Source organism: Sander vitreus, chromosome 22 (genome assembly GCF_031162955.1).
Source record: "Sander vitreus isolate 19-12246 chromosome 22, sanVit1, whole genome shotgun sequence".
Lineage (NCBI taxonomy): Eukaryota > Metazoa > Chordata > Actinopteri > Perciformes > Percidae > Sander > Sander vitreus.
Window position 1 is genome coordinate 14908409 of NC_135876.1, and position 17599 is coordinate 14926007.

Consider the following 17599-nt stretch of genomic DNA (forward strand, 5'->3'; position numbering starts at 1 on the left):
AAAAAAGCTTCCGCACACTCAAAAGTTAATTAAAACCTAATGTATGAGTGCCATAAGTGTTTTAGTAAAGTCCATATCTACAGTGTGTGTGTGTGTGTGTGTGTGTGTGTGTGTGTGTGTGTGTGTGTGTGTGTGTGTGTGTGTGTGTGTGTGAGTGAGTGAGTGAGTGAGTGAGTGAGTGAGTGAGTGAGTGAGTGAGTGAGTGAGTGAGTGAGTGAGTGAGTGTGTGTGTGTGTGTGTGTGTGTGTGTGTGTGTGTGTGTGTCCCATTCTACGGGTGTCTCCCAATGTGATCCATTCCTCGTATACAGATGTTCTATGAGTAATATATTAATCTAATATTTAATAATTTTATACAACTAACTTACATACGACAAATGACAATATTTGCCAACTTTGTATGAATCTGTATTGAAGTGTTATATCAGTTGTTTGTGTTTTTGCATTAAACTTTGCTTATATTTGTGTATTGGTTTATACTGCAGTGTGGTTATTTTGGGGTTGAGACAGAAACGGACAGGGACAGCGGTAAAAGTGTATTTTAGGTAGTGAAACAAGACAGGAAGAAAAGGCAGGAGATGACCCCCACTGATACACAACTCATTCATATTTCCAGGCGGCTGCTGCTTACCTTGTTCAGAGGCACACACTGTGTGAATGTGGTTGTGGTATGACTGTGTATATATGCATTTTCATTATCTGTTTCTAACCACATGTACTGTATGTCCACACATCTATCTGACTAATCATATTTGTGTGCAACTTTGATTGAGAAAGCTTTTCCTGGGAAGTGTGGGAGTGTTAGCTAGTGTAATCTGTGCCTGTGTGCATGTGTGTGTGTGTGTGTGTGTGTGTGTGTGTGTGTGTGTGTGTGTGTGTGTGTGTGTGTGCGTGCGCATGTGTGAGGCCCGTGGTGTCATGCACAGGGTGGGTCGTTTGTGCAGTCGCACACTATATGCCAAGAGGAAGAGCAATCAGGGAGCAAAGAGGAACCAACCTCAGGGAGGATCTCAGAACGAACAGAAAAGGATACAGACAGAGATAGGGAGTAGAGAGGGGCTGTGACACATCCATAAACAAGCAGAGGATCAATGATCATAGTGGAAATTACAGTTTACAGTAGGGATGATGGTCTGTGTGGTAATGTCTAAATAATGATAAATTAATTTCATTATGAGATCTGTCTACATTATACTGCCAGATAGATAGATAGATAGATAGCATTTTTGGCCTGCCACAAAATGTATCCCCTCTCTATAATATATCCCTGCTATCAAGTTTTTTTTATTTTGTATATACTTCAGATCATGCCTAAAAACCTTGGTGAATATGGATACTGCATTTTCAGTCTGTATCATCTGTGCTTTATAGAGAGGGGATACATATTTTGGCAGACCGAAACTGCAGTCTGAAAGTATTTGTATCATACTATAATTCTTGCTAGGACTAAGTAGAAACTTCTCCATATTAACTTAGGTTATTATGCATAATTTGAAGTATGAATAAAATAAAATACTTGATAGTAGGGCGTCATCTGTGCATTATATGTTTTGGCTGACTTGAAAAATACAGTCTGAAAGAATGTGTATCCTCCCAACTTTTGCTAGAAAAAAAGAAACTTCTTCATATTCACCAAGGTTATTAGGCATGATTTGAAGTATATACAAAATAAAATACTTGTTGCTGTAGATGGTACTTGCTACATTTTCATTACATTACATTTATCATCATATTTGATTTAGATAAACAGTTCAGCATTGCTTATACTGTTATCAGACATGGAAAAGTAAATTAAATATACACCTTTTCCCTCAACTTTGAAAATAATTGATCAGGCATTGTGTGTTTTAGGCCCCACCCCAGTTCCTGTATGATTTCAGAGTTTTTCATCATAAGGAGATGTGCATAAATAAACCGCAAAGCAGTCTGCATGAGCTCTAGTTCCCACAGTTCTACTTGTGTGTAACCTATGGATTTAGACTTGTGAGAGTCATTGAGAGGGGCAGGAACAGGAACTATTGTCCTGGAAATGTGGGATGAATTGTTAAGAACGGAAGGAAGTTGATCCACAGCATTACAATACCACCTCTGCATCCTCTATAGATGAACAATCCAGAATGACATAGCACTCCAAAGATCCACTATTGTCAGCCTGCAGGACAGGGTAAGAGGATGTGATGTTATTGATAAAAATGGTTTGGTGATGATGATTATGTGAATGAGAATAACATCATGCAGCCATGATCAAGGCGTTTCCCTGATGTTCTGGTCTTCCTCCTGCCGAGCACAGCTGGGAAAAACACACACACATACACCTGAAGGCAGCATAAAATGACTTGTGTCAACACAGCTGAATCCCTATCGTCTTCCTTCTTCAAGGTGTGTGTGTCCAACATCCTCCTCCCTTTGGAGCCCTGTTACAGAGAGGGTCCCTGCCACGTTCACAAGCAACCACATCCTGAGTATTACACACAGACAGGAAGTGCTTCAAGGGAAGAAAAAGGTAGGTGAAGCACTGAAAGACACACTGTGACTGACAGGAGAGCCATGTTGAAAATGAAGTAAAAAAACACAAAATAGCATACTGATGTGGATAAACTCAAAGGTACAATAACTACAGTTGGTCCTGGAAAAATATTTGAATCAATTATAAACAGACAGAGGCGTCAGACTGGGGGGAAAAAGGGGACTAAGTACCCAAGGCCCTCATGTGAGGAGGGCCCAAAAATATGCAAAAATGAATAGCTGTGGATGCGGGGAGGGGCCCAGAATTTTATGCTACGCCCCTGTAAACAGATAATAACAGATTTGATGGAAATTGGCCAAGAATGCACCAATCTGAATAGAAGGTGGATGTCACAACTACCATAATCAGAACAGAAAAATACTTTACACATCTATAACATGAGACAGGTGCGTCAGAGAGGGACGAGTAGGTCAAAAGTAGCAAAGAAACTCCAGCACACTGCCCAACTTGCAAAGATAAATTTAATAGCTGGCAACATTTCGGTGTAGACCTTTGCCTGATTAAGGTCTTTCTCTCACAATATCATCTTTACTCTTACTGCCCTTCTTTGCTCACTCTTCCCACACTCACATATTCACTTTTATTAATATGTATTGACAGCTTGCATGTTGAGCTGCCCACTGGGACAGGAGATCTGGCTCAGAGAACCCTATTGTCTGTTCAGTGGGCCCATGGAAAATATGATTCCTGCCATCAGTGGCAGAGGTAACGGGCCTGAACCTTAAATATGTGCATGAACGTGTGTGTGCATGCTTGCGTACATGCGCGTGTGTGTCTGTTTTTCAGTGCTGGTTTGATAATGCGGATGTTTGTGTTTTCTGTAGACAGTGGGGGTCCTGACTGTGGCAGAGGCCTTTGTGTCTGGAGTGTATCGCTGCACTGCCTCTAACTCTGCAGGCACAGACCAGCTAGACCTCCACTTCTACGTCACAGGTGAGAAATCATCTCCTCAGATATACACCATGGGCGGTTTTTTTGTGCCCACATATGGGATTTTTAAATAAGAAATTACAGTGAACATCTATTTTCCCTGCAATCTTTTCCCTACAACATTCACTTCCCAGAATATTAAATAACTAGTTTCTGTCTTCTTCCTGTCATATGCTTTTTCCCACTTTTACTCCCTCCTCAGTTTCAAAATGTCAGCTGATCCACTTGATGGATTGACAAATCATTTTTGTACTGATATTCTATTCAAAATAATGAGTGACGATGGGAAATAATACAATAATTTTAATTATTCTGTTCGGTGAGGATTATCTGTTTAAAGTTTTACTCAGTAAAATAATTATGCAAGAAATTCTTTTTCAACATGAAACTCATTGATAGGATGTGTTTTTGTAAAGAACATACAGGTGCTGGTCATATAATTAGAAGATCATGAAAAAGTTGATTTATTTCAGTAATTCCATTAAAAAAGTGAAACTTGTATAATGTATACATTCATTCCACACAGACTGATATATTTCAAGTGTTTTTCTTTTGATAACTGACAACTAATGAAAACCCCAAATTCAGTAGCTCAGAAAATTAGAATATTACTTAAAACCAATACAAAAAAGGATTTTTAGAAATGTTGGCCAACTGAAAAGTATGAACATGAAAAGTATGAGCATGTACAGCACTCAATACTTAGTTGGGGCTGCTTTTGCCTGAATTACTGCAGCGTGGCATGGAGTTGATCAGTCTGTGGCACTGCTCAGGTGTTATGAGAGCCCAGGTTGCTCTGATAGTGGCCTTCAGCTCTTCTGCATTGTTGGGTCTGGCGCATCGCATCTTCCTCTTCACAATACCCCATAGATTTTCTATAGGGTTAAGGTCAGGCGAGTTTGCTGGCCAATTAAGAACAGGGATACCATGGTCCTTAAACCAGGTACTGGTAGCTTTGGCACTGTGTGCAGGTGCCAAGTCCTGTTGGAAAATGAAATCTGCATCTCCATAAAGTTGGTCAGCAGCAGGAAGCATGAAGTGCTCTAAAACTTCCTGGTAGACGGCTGCGTTGACCCTTGACCTCAGAAAACACAGTGGACCAACACCAGCAGATGACATGGCACCCCAAACCATCACTGACTGTGGAAACTTTACACTGGACTTCAAGCAACATGGATTCTGTGCCTCTCCTCTCTTCCTCCAGACTCGGGGACCTTGATTTCCAAAGGAAATACAAAATGTACTTTCATCAGAGAACATAACTTTGGACCACTCAGCAGCAGTCCAGTCCTTTTTGTCTTTAGCCCAGGCGAGATGCTTCTGACGCTGTGTCTTGTTCAGGAGTGGCTTGACACAAGGAATGTGACAGCTGAAACCCATGTCTTGCATATGTCTGTGCGTGGTGGTTCTTGAAGCACTGACTCCAGCTGCAGTCCACTCTTTGTGAATCTCCCCCACATTTTTGAATGGGTTTTGTTTCACAATCCTCTCCAGGGTGCAGTTATCCCTATTGCTTGTACACTTTCTTCTACCACATCTTTTCCTTTCCTTCACCTCTCTATCAATGTGCTTGGACACAGAGCTCTGTGAACAGCCAGCCTCTTTAGCAATGACCTTTTGTGTCTTGCCCTCCTTGTGCAAGGTGTCAATGGTCGTCTTTTGGACAGCTGTCAAGTCAGCAGTCTTCCCCATGATTGTGTAGCCTCCAGAACTAGACTGAGAGACCATTTAAAGGCCTTTGCAGGTGTTTTGAGTTAATTAGCTGATTAGAGTGTGGCACCAGGTGTCTTTAATATTGAACCTTTTCACAATATTCAAATTTTCTGAGATACTGAATTTGGGGTTTTCATTAGTTGTCAGTTCTAATCATCAAAAGTAAAAGAAATAAACACTTGAAATATATCAGTCTGTGTGGAATGAATGTATACATTATACAAGTTTCACTTTTTGAATGGAATTACTGAAATAAACAAATTTTTTCATGATATTCTAATTATATGACCAGCACCTGTATATAAGAACATATTTTCCCTAATACAAATGCTAGAATCACCCCAAACCATTTTTATGTCAGATTGAAGTAATGCAATCAGGCATAAAACCCAAGTGACCCTGCATATTTGAGCATTTTCCATCGAAAAATGTGAACTATCATACCAGATACAATAACTCAAATAGATGTTTTAAATACTGGAAAATTGTTAAGTGTTACAGAAGAAGTACACACACATTAATCTAGGTTAAAATCCTTGGCACAACAAAGTAGCATACGTGCACTGGGTACATACTGTTGTTTGTGTGACGTGAGGTTAGATTTGTTACTAGGCGTACAGGTAAAGGTCTTTTTATTGTGTTTATTTGTGTGCTTGAGTGTGTGTCTGTGCATTAGGCTGTGCTGAGTTGTTAGTGTGTGAGCAAGAGCGAAACAGGAACCTGGTGCTCTTATCGTTCTACTTCCCTGTGCAGCGCACTTCCTTGGACTGGCAAGTCGGCTTTATTTCGGGAGGCCTTGGGGTGTTCGGGAAAGATAAACACTATCTGCCATCAGGAAACTCTCGAGCCGTTTCCACGGGAAGTTTCAAATGGCTAAAGTAAATAAAAAGGCTTTTCACTGTATTCTACTAGCTGCTTTTACCCACAATAGCCATTCAACATTGTCGTCAAAGGTTACAAAAATGGAGGATCCGTTGGATCAGCTCTCCTGGTTTCAGGCACCAGACAGGATCCACATACACTTGTCGAGAAACGGAGAGGGCTTATTCATCATACAGGAGATCAGTGAAGGTTTACATTTGTTCACGTTCCCTCTCCCTCACCTTTCTTCAACATCTTTTCATCTCTGCTTCCCTCAGATGTCCCAGGAGGCTTCAGTGTGAGCCAGAGGGAGGAGCCTAGAGAGGGTGGAGACCTCCATCTCACCTGTGTAGCCAATAAGTACCTGTACACAGCGTTGTCCTGGCAACGAGTGAATGACACAGAGGGCGCCCAATCCCACAGCCCTGCCCTGCAGCTCACATTGGGGGAGTTTTCCAGTTCTCTGGTCCTGTTGCTGAGCAACCTAACAGCCAAAGACTCCGGCGCCTACAGATGCTCTGCCCACCACCTGATCATCGGACAGGAGGCACACCTGGACACACAGGTGGTGGTCACAAGTGAGTAGTCGCAGCTTTATGATCTCATCTTCATCGTCCATCTATAAGCCTATAGTCAATACTGTGCATTTGTGGGGACACTTACTTTAAAAGAAATTAATCATTCGACTTTGTTACTTTTATAAACAATAATAGATGAAGTAATTATCTCATTTATATCAAGCATTTTTGGATTGTGTTTTTAGCTTGTTGTCTGCACACAATGATTGCTATTATCTGATCTTTTTTTTAGATTGTGCAAAAAATAAATATTCCTAATTACATTTTTTAACAACTAAATTTCAAATGTAGATTTAAGTTGCACTCTCTCGATTTAAAACTCACAGCCTCCCCATGTTTTCTGTGAACATATGTTGCACACACATACATACATACATACATACATACATACATACATACATACATACATACAAACAAACAAACAAACACCCACACTCTCTCACAGAGTTTCGCTGCTTGGGAATTGGGTCCCCTTGACTTCCTGGGGCCCCACCCTGCCTTTGCTCTTGCGCTCCAGCTCAGCACCTCTTTCACGTGGGAATGAGCTCTTGTCTGGAGGAAGAGCACACAATGGCACTTTCCACAATGCCACATTTACAGGCCCCCACACAGGGCCGGAGTAACAATCAGCCAATCAGACACTGTCAGACCCCAGCCCCGTGGACAATCATCAATTGTTGACCAGGAGGAAGATAGGGGAAACAACAATCAGTCGCCTTGGTTAAGTGACTTTTCGTCATGTATTTTACTGCTGTTATACAATCAGGGCTCAACATGTCAACTTCCTCCCCTGGGACCCCCACAAGGGAACTACTAGAGAGACAGGGTGACCAGAAAGAGAGAAGTTGGGGAGCTAAAACGAGAGTAAAGAGGGAGAATGTAGGAAAAAATAAAGCATGGGAATAAAGAGACTCAGGGGTGATCTGATCTAATTATAGTGTACGAGTAATGTAGTGTAATTATGGTGCATGAGAAGGAAACATAAAAACTGCATTTAACGCATTGTGTGCACTCATATGCCAATAACTGCCCACATGATGAAATACTACATTGTTGTTGTTTTTTAGAAATGGGTTTGTATTGCAGGGTATTTCAGGGTGAGTAAGTGGCCCAAGAGAAACGTCAGCTGACCCACAGGTTGAAGCCAAGGCCACTCTTCTGGAAAAATGTGTCACTACCAGTGCACGATTATTGTCCAAAAGTGGCACTGGTCCAGAAAATAGTGGGAAAAAATAGCACTGCTTTCACTTTCACAAAATCGGTTTCAGTCTAACTACAACTGTAATAAGTTATTTCAGGTTTAAAGTATCAAAAGTAAAGTACTCATTATGCAGAATAATATTAATATTATGCATTAATGCAAAGGTCAAGGAGAGACGGAGCAGGGACCCCCACTATATATTGTATGAAATTTTGTTACATTTTAAACTGGGCCCTACAATAACGTGTTGGGCGGCATAAAGCTTTTACACATACCTTTTTATGGTGCATACAATACTAAGCTATTAAAATAATAATTATTGACATACTAATATATTTATACATCATGTTATAATGTTAAACATACATGTAGCACAGTGAATCCTTAACTGTGTCTGTGGATGGCTTAGTGGCTACTTTACCTACAATAAGGACAATAAGCCTATCATCAATGTTGTGTAAAACAAATCACAAATAGGCCGATTTATCATTGCTATAATATGTTGGATTCATGTTTATGTATATGTTCAGACATTACTTTTTGAAAAAAATAAAATAAACAATAACGTGGACGCCCTGCAGTAACTATGAGGACCCCCTGATAAAGATCTTTACATTAATGTATTACTGTATATTACGCATTTAGTTGGTCAAAGTGGAAATAGTTTTGACTACTTTGTATTCTGTTCTATAGTGGAGTAAAAATGACAATATCCCCCTGAAATGTAGTGGATTTGAAGTATAAAGTGGCATGAAATGGAAATACTGTAAGTAAAATACAAGTACCTTAGAATTGTACTTAAGTGCAGTACTTGGGTTGGGTTAGTTACATTACAGTTTTTCACGACCGCTATGACAATTTTTTCAATACTTTTAACAACGCACCAACACACCTACAACACACAATTGGCAAAACAGTAAATTTCATGCTCAAAATCACACATTGTAAACATTGTTCATCTACAGTATATTGTTCAAATAGGACCTCTTTCTGTATGTACTACCATATGATCATGCGATTGAAAGAACCTCAACACCTGAGTGTGTTTCCCAGAAGGGAATCAGCTGTGATTGATCTATTTGCATAGCTTCAATCAGCTGTTTCTCAATAAATGCATGTATAAAATGCAGGGGATATATTTGTGTTTCAATTTACAATATGAACAGCTGTTCACTTTGACTTTAGCCTATAAGTTAGGTTTAGAACATGATGTCATCTGTTCTGACATACAGTGTGAAAGCATTTGTAAATTTGGCAATAAAAATCCATTGTTTTGGTCTTGGTGGAGCTTGTGTGTAAAAGAAGTTCATCCATCCATCCATCTTCGTCCACTTATCCGGTGTCGGGTCGCGGGGGGAGCAGCTCCAGCAGGGGACCCCAAACTTCCCTTTCCCGAGCCACATTAACCAGCTTCGACTGGGGCATCCCGAGGCGTTCCCAGGCCAGGTTGGAGATATAATCCCTCCACCTAGTCCTGGGTCTTCCCCGAGGCCTCCTCCCAGCTGGACGTGCCTGGAACACCTCCCTAGGGAGGCGTCCAGGGGGCATCCTTACCAGATGCCCGAACCACCTCAACTGGCTCCTTTCGACGCAAAGGAGCAGCGGCTCTACTCCGAGCTCCTCACGGATGACTGAGCTTCTCACCCTATCTCTAAAGGAGATGCCAGCCACTCTCCTGAGGAAACCCATTTCGGCCACTTGTACCCTGGATCTTGTTCTTTCGGTCATGACCCAGCCTTCATGACCATAGGTGAGGGTAGGGTACGAAAACTGACCGGTAGATCGAGAGCTTTGCCTTCTGGCTCAGCTCTCTTTTCGTCACAGCGGTGCAATAAATTGAATGTAATACCGCCCCCGCTGCGCTGATTCTCCGACCAATCTCCCGCTACATTGTCCCCTCACTCGCGAACAAGACCCCAAGGTATTTAAACTCCTTCACTTGGGGTAAGGACTCATTCCCTACCTGGAGTAGCCCCTCCACACCCAGAGCCTTGAGCATTTCTGGACGGATCTCATCAATCCCAGGGGCTTTGCCACTGTGGAGTTGTTTGACTACATCAGTGACTTCTGCCTGGGAAATTGACAACAATCCCCCATCATCCTCCAGCTCTGCCTCTAACATAGAGGCCGTATTAGTCGGATTCAGGAGTTCCTCAAAGTGCTCCTTCCACCGCCCTATTACCTCCTCAGTTGAGGTCAACAGTGTCCCATCCTTACTGTACACAACTTGGATGGTTCCCCGCTTCCCCCTCCTGAGGTTTTCCAGAAGCACCTTGGTGCCGACCGAAAGTCCTTCTCCATGTCTTCTCCAAACTTCTCCCACACCCGCTGCTTTGCCTCTTTCACGGCAGAGGCTGCCACCAGACGCTCGCTGACAAGCCCTCCATCTGGGCCTGGCTCCAGACGGGGGCCCCGGGCTTCCTCCGGGCAGGGTCACTCTATCTCTTCTTCAGTCACTCATAGGGTTTCTTAACCATTCTTCGTCTGGCCCCTCACCTGAGACCACTTTGCCTTGGGAGACCTTACCAGGAGCACAAAGCTCCAGACAACACAGCCCTCAGGTTCATAGGGACACACAAACCTCTCCACCACAATAAGGTGATGGTTGAAAAGAAGTTCAAGCGTTTTAAATTTGTGTAACTGTATGCATTTTGTGTCAAAGCAACAAGAAATGTGTTAATTGTATAGCCTACACAGACAGATGTTGTGCTAACTGTGTTAAGAGTTTAGGAAAGTTGTTAAAAGTATTGGAAAAAGTGTCATAGTGATCGTAAAAAACTGTAAACCACTAGTAATTTGCCAGTTCTCATATTTCTGTGTGTTTCTCCTTTCAGTTTTGGAGCCTCCAGTGCTGCTTAATAATCTGACAGATTGTACTGTCAACCTCAGCAGCTCAGTAATCCTTAGCTGTCCCTCTGAAGGAGTCCCGACCCCAATCATCATGTGGTACAAGGATGAACGTGCTCTGTCTCAGGGATCAGGTAAAAAGAAATACCATAAACATGCAAACTGTAGCTGTATTCAAGTGAGTAAGAGTTTGTGCCACCATCTTTAGGTATTGTGATATCAACAGAAGATGGGACCCTCCATATTGATCGAATCACAGTCGAGGACCAGGGCATGTATACATGCCAGGCCACCAATGAGAGGGGATCTGTAGAGAGTTCTGCCTATATATGGGTAAACCGTAAGTATCTGTCAACCACTGGTACTTTTCAATTACATTTTTTGATCTACTGTGTTTACTTCTTCTCAAAGATAGGACTCTTCCATATATGGGTATGTCTGAATGTCTATTGTTCCCAGTTCTGTAAATAGATATATAGTCTGGATGTACAGACATATAGCACTATGTATCACATTGTTTTTATGGATGTAGTATTTATAACCAGAGGCATGGTGTTTCAATTCTATTAATGGAAGATGATATGTCTGCTTATCAATTCCTATGTAAACACGGATCAAAGAACGTCTTAACATGTGGGACACACTCCTTTTGTCTAGTTTTTTTCATTTACACACCCACACACATACACTCAGTCATACATCCGGTGGTGGTAGAATAGGGAGGCCCCCGTGTGGTTATACCCCACAGTTTGAGCATCATTCCCTGGCAGAAGTGGTGGACACGATTCCCAGTCAGGGTCTGCAGAGAGAGGAGTGGCTGTGTGTGTGTGTGTGTGTGTGTGTGTGTGTGTGTGTGTGTGTGTGTGTGTGTGTGTGTGTGTGTGTGTGTGTGTGTGTGTGTGTGTGCGTGCGTGCGTGCGTGCGTGCGCGTGTGTGCATCTGTGCGTGTGTGCGTGTGTATGTGTGTGTTTTGTTCTGATCACTCAGGAAGGAAGCTGTCTCCCGTTTTTATTTCCTCCAGAAGGGCCCAGCCTTCATCTCAGAGAGGATTTAATAAGGAAGATGAATCATAGTGTTTCTGGATTATGGCATGACAGTAAAACACAGCCCCCATTTGGAAAGGTGGAGAAACATTTAAACATCAAGCACCTTATTGAAATGATTTACTGTAATTCCCACCAAGTATCTCTGATGTATCTGCAATTTATTTCTTTGATGCTCTGAATTGAATGAAAAGTTTTATTTGTTTTTGTTGTTTTATCTAAAGCTGATTAAACACTAATGTGTGTGTGTGTGTGTGTGTGTGTGTGTGTGTGTGTGTGTGTGTGTGTGTGTGCATGCGTGCGTGCGTGTGTGCGTGCGTGTGTGTGTGTGTGTGCAGGTGCCTCAGAAGCCTCATTTCTGGAGATTCCCACACTTACCTGTACCTGTGTGGTGGCCACTCTGTTCTGGCTTTTGCTGACGCTCTTCATACGCAAACTGAAACAGGTTAGAGGAAACCCAATAAAGTTGTTTTCTGGTACAATAAAACAAATATGTTCAGGTTTGTATATGTACAAATATTCTTATATTTATTTTAACTGGATTGAGAGTTTAGTTTTCACTATGTAATTTCACAATTCCTGATTAATTCATTCAGCCTCCGATGATTGATTTTTTAAAAATTTAAATAACTCATAAATACAATGTTTTTCAGATCTCACTGTTGGAGTTTCCCATAAGCACCTGAATGCATTAGCAGTCCCTGCTTACAACTCTCTACAAAATACTACGAAACTACGCTGTTAGTATAGTACAGATATGGGTTCTAATTACCAAATACACTCTTCTTTCTCCAAAGCCCAACAGCTCAAACACCAAACCAGAGTACCTGTCAATCATTCTAGACAGAGGGGAGGGGCCAATAGAGGAGCAGTGTGAGAGACTACAATACGACCCCAACCAATGGGAGTTCCCTCGGGAGCGGCTTAAATTAGGTACCCTAATGAAAATAAAAAATGCATAAATGGATGTTTTTAAGATGAGTGACTTTGACTTGATGTGAAACTTGAAGGATTATGGGAATGTAATGCTACCAATGGGAGAGAGGGAAGGTATTTAAGATCGCATAACAGATAGAAGGACTTTCTCAGTGGTCTTATCAGATTATTATTGGGAGTGACTTTCATTCCATTTATCAGACTTTGTGTTGTCTGTGGTGAGCTAATCAACTCCAGCAGAGGACTGTAAACTGTTGACTGGAACTAATCAGCACACTTGGGTGGGATTCAGTTAGATGAACTGTTGATGGGGTCTAAAGTCTTCGCTTATCAGCATCTCACGTCCAGGATGGATAATAATAGTAATTAATAAAGTAGCTCAATTAGACACAAAAACACACCTCCATTCCCCCGTCAGTCTCAATCACAGCCTCACTCTTTCTTCCTCTCTCAGGGAAACCTCTGGGCCGCGGAGCCTTTGGTAAGGTGATGCAGGCAGCTGCGTTTGGTATAGACAACGACACCAGCTGCAGGACTGTGGCTGTTAAAATGCTCAAAGGTACAAGATCGGGTCCCTGGTATACTGAGAAAATAAGATTGCAATTCTGTGTGAAAACATTTGTGCCACTTTTTTCTGCCTTTTGTCCACCAGAGGGAGCTACAGCCAGCGAACACAAAGCTCTGATGACTGAACTGAAAATCCTCAACCACATTGGACATCATCTTAATGTAGTCAACCTACTGGGAGCCTGCACCAAGCCGGGAGGTGTGTATGTTTCCTACGCATTTGTGCTCTACATATACCTAATGATATATGTACAAGATCCTTTTTGTGCATATTTATGTGTACTATGAGCTAGTACTGTATTTATGTGTGCCCTCACACTTGTCACAACTATAATGTGTATGTGTTTTCTGTGTGTGCAGGACCACTGATGGTCATTGTGGAGTACTGTTGCTATGGAAATCTTTCTAACTTCTTGAAGGGCAAGAGAGAGGTGTTTGTGCACAACACGGTGAGTCTACAAACATACTTAAAGATGGTGTCATGATAGCCGTATTTCCCACAAAACAGGACCTCCATGACGTGGAGAAAGATTTCACAGTAAGAGTACCTGCACTTCTCCTTGCACTTGAGAAAGAAAAAAATCTCCCCTTTGTGCTGCACATAATTACAAAATCATACACTCAAAAACTCACTTCTGCAATCTGTTTGAGGTTCAAAGATGTTATCAGTTCTCGAGCAGGCTATCTACTTCCCTAATTTCTTCACAGGTTTAGACACAACTAAACCCTGTGGCCTCAAAGGTCATTTCCTACAGAGCAAAACATGTTGCACAAAAAATATCTGAAGACACATAAACCTAATTTTGTCCTAATTGTCACTCCGTCAAACAATATTTAGAACAACTAACTGATTTCTCCCCTTCTCAGCCGGCCGGAGGAAAGGATGGAGGGCCAGGTTGTTTCGGCAGCGTGTCTGAGTTTGATGAGAGAGACAAGAAAGCGAATCAACTTGGTAAGACAGGAGCTTAGTGAACTTTTTTTTAAATGTTTGTGCATAATCAAAGTGCTTTATTATACCTTTATGCCCCCTCTCTTTTTTCCTCTAGATCCCAAATCTGCCTCTAACTCCCCTTTATTCCTGGAGGACCTCATCTCCTTTAGCTTCCAGGTGGCGCGAGGAATGGAGTTTCTGGCCTCTCGCAAGGTCTGCGTGATTGCGTGCATGCGTGCGTGTATGCGTACATGTGCGTGTGTGTATGCAAGTACATGTGTGTTTCATTTTTTATGTATATATCTCTGCTTTTTTCTTGATCAGTGTATTCACCGAGACCTGGCAGCCAGAAATATTTTGCTTTCTGACAATAAAGTGGTTAAGATCTGTGACTTTGGCCTGGCCAGAGACATCTACAAAGACCCTGACTATGTCCGCAAGGGAGATGTGAGTACATGTGAGCAATGTGGTTCCAAAATCAAAATCTGATAGTATTGCACTTGCATTTTGTTGCAAAATCCTAATTAAGCTCATTAATGTAGCAAAATGTGGGGGGTTCAGTGCGTTCTTTGCATTTCTTTCAACATATAAAAATGAATTGAATTGAATTGAAACGGAACGAAAGATCAGTAATTTCATTAATAGTTCACATTAAGGGCGACCTCTAGCTCACCCGGTAGAGCGTGCGCCCCATGTAGGCTGAGTCCTTGGCAGCAGTCTGGGTTTTCTGCATGTCATCCCCTCTCTCCCCCCTTTCCTGAGTATCTGTACTGTCTAATAAAAACCCATAAAAAGCCCCAAAAATAATCTTTAAAAATATATATAAATAGGCTGTGGATTTAGCATTTTATACCTGCTACACTGAGTATATTTACAAAATAAACTGCTTTTGCAGTCACTTTCTTAAAAGAAAGCGGGCAAAAAGGGGGTTTTATTCATAAATCCCTCTGTAAATTACAATATTTTTAGTTATTCATGTGGTTGAAACAGGACTATACATTAAACCACATTACAAGACTAGTTTTAATAAATCTTAAAGGATTTATGCAACCATTAACTTCTTCTACTTCTACTACTTCTGTTTTGGAAATATTAAGCAGCAAACATCAACTTTTTCCTCAAAAGGATCTGTGGCCTAATGACTTTTCAACCAGAGTTTCCTCACAAATGGCTTTTTGTAACTCTGCTCCTGTGATCTGATTGGCTGACAGGCCCGCCTCCCTCTAAAGTGGATGTCTCCAGAGTCCATCTTTGACAAGGTGTTCACCACGCAGAGTGACGTGTGGTCCTACGGCATTCTGCTGTGGGAGATCTTTTCTTTGGGTAAGAGCCCTCTCACCACAGTTTTGTTAAATACTTTGATCTGATACCTTATGATACCTTGTGTTTGGATGATGCATATCCAATTATTTGGGTGTGCAAGTTCACATATTGATGTATTGACATGTGTGTTTGTCCAACAGGAGCTTCCCCTTACCCTGGTCTTCACATAGATGAAGAGTTCTGCCACAGACTAAAGGGGGGAACAAGGATGCGAGCGCCTGAATACAGCACTCCTGAGATGTGGGTAGATAGGTTTTCAACACTGTTACTGAAATCAGTAGGGGGGAGCAGGAAATAGAGGTCCAAAAAGTAGGAAGGTCCCAAGGGGGAAAAGCATCATTCAAACCTTTATATCATGTCTCCTTATGTAGACCTGTATATTTGTGTTTGCAGTTACAGCACAATGCTGGCATGCTGGGAGGCCAGTCCCTCAGATCGACCCACCTTCACTAACCTGGTGGAGACCCTGGGAGACCTGCTGCAAGCGAGGGTTCAGCAGGTCAGGCTTTTGATAGATCTTACTCCTTCAGGCTTATGATTTATTTCTTGTCCAGCAAAATGTTTCTCAACATATGGATAAGCTACACAAAAGGACAGGATGTCTTACACCCGGATTTGTTCCCTCTCTTTAACAGGATGGAAAGGATTATATTCCTCTGGGATCTTTCATGACTGGAGACACTGGTCACAGCGAGACCTTCAAAGAAAACCTGCTTGCAGTCACAAACATGAGGTAAGAAAACATGAGAGATAAAATAAAAACACTATGCGATTTAATATACAGCATGGCGGTTTGAGTCTGAGTCAGTGCACCTTGACTGAAGATGTTATATATGATTTATCAAATATGGTAGGTAAGTGCTGTAGTATAATGAATACAAGAAAAGGGAGAAAATGGGCATGACAGGTATAGATGTGAAAGTGATGAGAGCTGTGTGAGGTAACTGAAACTTAATTCAGAAACAACAGGAAACAGGTTGAGAAAGGAGAGAAATGTCCAACTTTTAATGTTTTTAATCTGAATGTATGTAGTTACATGAGGGGTATGGCCACACTTCAGACGTTTGAGGAACTGCCCTGCGAGGAGCCAGACAGCCCTGACGTAAGAAAACACCTACACTTCTGCTTGCATACAGACATACAGGGGATGAGACAAAAATGCATTCTCACTTTGTCGGAATTGATTACTTTCAGTGAAAACAGACACAAAAATATAAACACAGACAATACAAACCCAGTAACTCTCTGATAAGCTGCATGTTTGCATTCTCTCTGCTTTAGGATGAGCAGAGTGACAGTGGCATGGTCCTCCCATCTGAGGAGCTAAAGCGTCTGATGTGGAATAACGGCACCAAGAACGGGAAACTCAGCAGGTGGTCACCTCTAATTTCTGACCTCTAAACCCTTGACCTGCCTCCTTACAGTCCAGACATCTTGTCATCTTTAAATAATTGCACGGCAGAACACAATACATTTTTGTGGAAAAAGTGTGAAAACAGTGTAGATATGTTGATTCTATGAGGCGACTTTAATCGACATATGACTTTTTATGACTTTTTTCACATACTAAACTATGACTTTTTTTCAGACTTACTATACTGACTTTTTTCGACTTTTTTGACATATGATGGCTGTGGCTCAAATGGTGGAGGAATCATCTACTAATTTGAAGGTTGGTGGTGTGAACCCCTTGTCCTATGGTCCCATGACAAAAAATATGACTTTTTTGACATACTATACTGACTTTTTTTCGACCTTTTTCGACATGCTATACTATGAGTTTTTTAACATGCTATACTATGTTTTTTAACATGCTATACTATGACATTTTTCGACATACTATGCTATGACTTTTTTGACTTTTTCAACACACTATACTATGACTTTTTGACTTTTTTCAACATACTATTCTACTATAATATGATTTTTTTCAAAATACTATATTATGACTTTTTTGTCAATATATAACATTTTTTGACTTTTTTCGACATTACTTTTTTCTTTTTTCAACATACTATACTATGACTTTTTTAACATACTATACTATGACTTTTTTAACATACTATACTATGACTTTTTTTAACATACTATACTATGACTTTTTCATTTTATACTATACTAATAAAGAAGGAATGCAACACAG

The 17599-nt window shown here is 41.3% G+C and overlaps 1 protein-coding gene across 1 annotated transcript in view; it reads left to right on the forward strand.

Moving 5' to 3' along the window:
- flt1 (fms related receptor tyrosine kinase 1) overlaps positions 1–17599 on the forward strand; it is a 57989-nt gene that overhangs the window by 26630 nt on the left and 13760 nt on the right. The window contains exons 11-29 of the mRNA XM_078280194.1: positions 2379–2502; positions 3351–3459; positions 6309–6608; positions 10644–10790; positions 10865–10996; positions 12038–12144; positions 12497–12632; positions 13090–13194; positions 13288–13401; positions 13563–13651; positions 14070–14154; positions 14249–14346; positions 14458–14580; positions 15345–15456; positions 15597–15696; positions 15850–15955; positions 16092–16189; positions 16489–16558; positions 16738–16829. Coding sequence (XP_078136320.1) covers positions 2379–2502; positions 3351–3459; positions 6309–6608; positions 10644–10790; positions 10865–10996; positions 12038–12144; positions 12497–12632; positions 13090–13194; positions 13288–13401; positions 13563–13651; positions 14070–14154; positions 14249–14346; positions 14458–14580; positions 15345–15456; positions 15597–15696; positions 15850–15955; positions 16092–16189; positions 16489–16558; positions 16738–16829 — 2247 coding nt within the window. The remainder of the gene's footprint in view (positions 1–2378; positions 2503–3350; positions 3460–6308; positions 6609–10643; positions 10791–10864; positions 10997–12037; positions 12145–12496; positions 12633–13089; positions 13195–13287; positions 13402–13562; positions 13652–14069; positions 14155–14248; positions 14347–14457; positions 14581–15344; positions 15457–15596; positions 15697–15849; positions 15956–16091; positions 16190–16488; positions 16559–16737; positions 16830–17599) is intronic.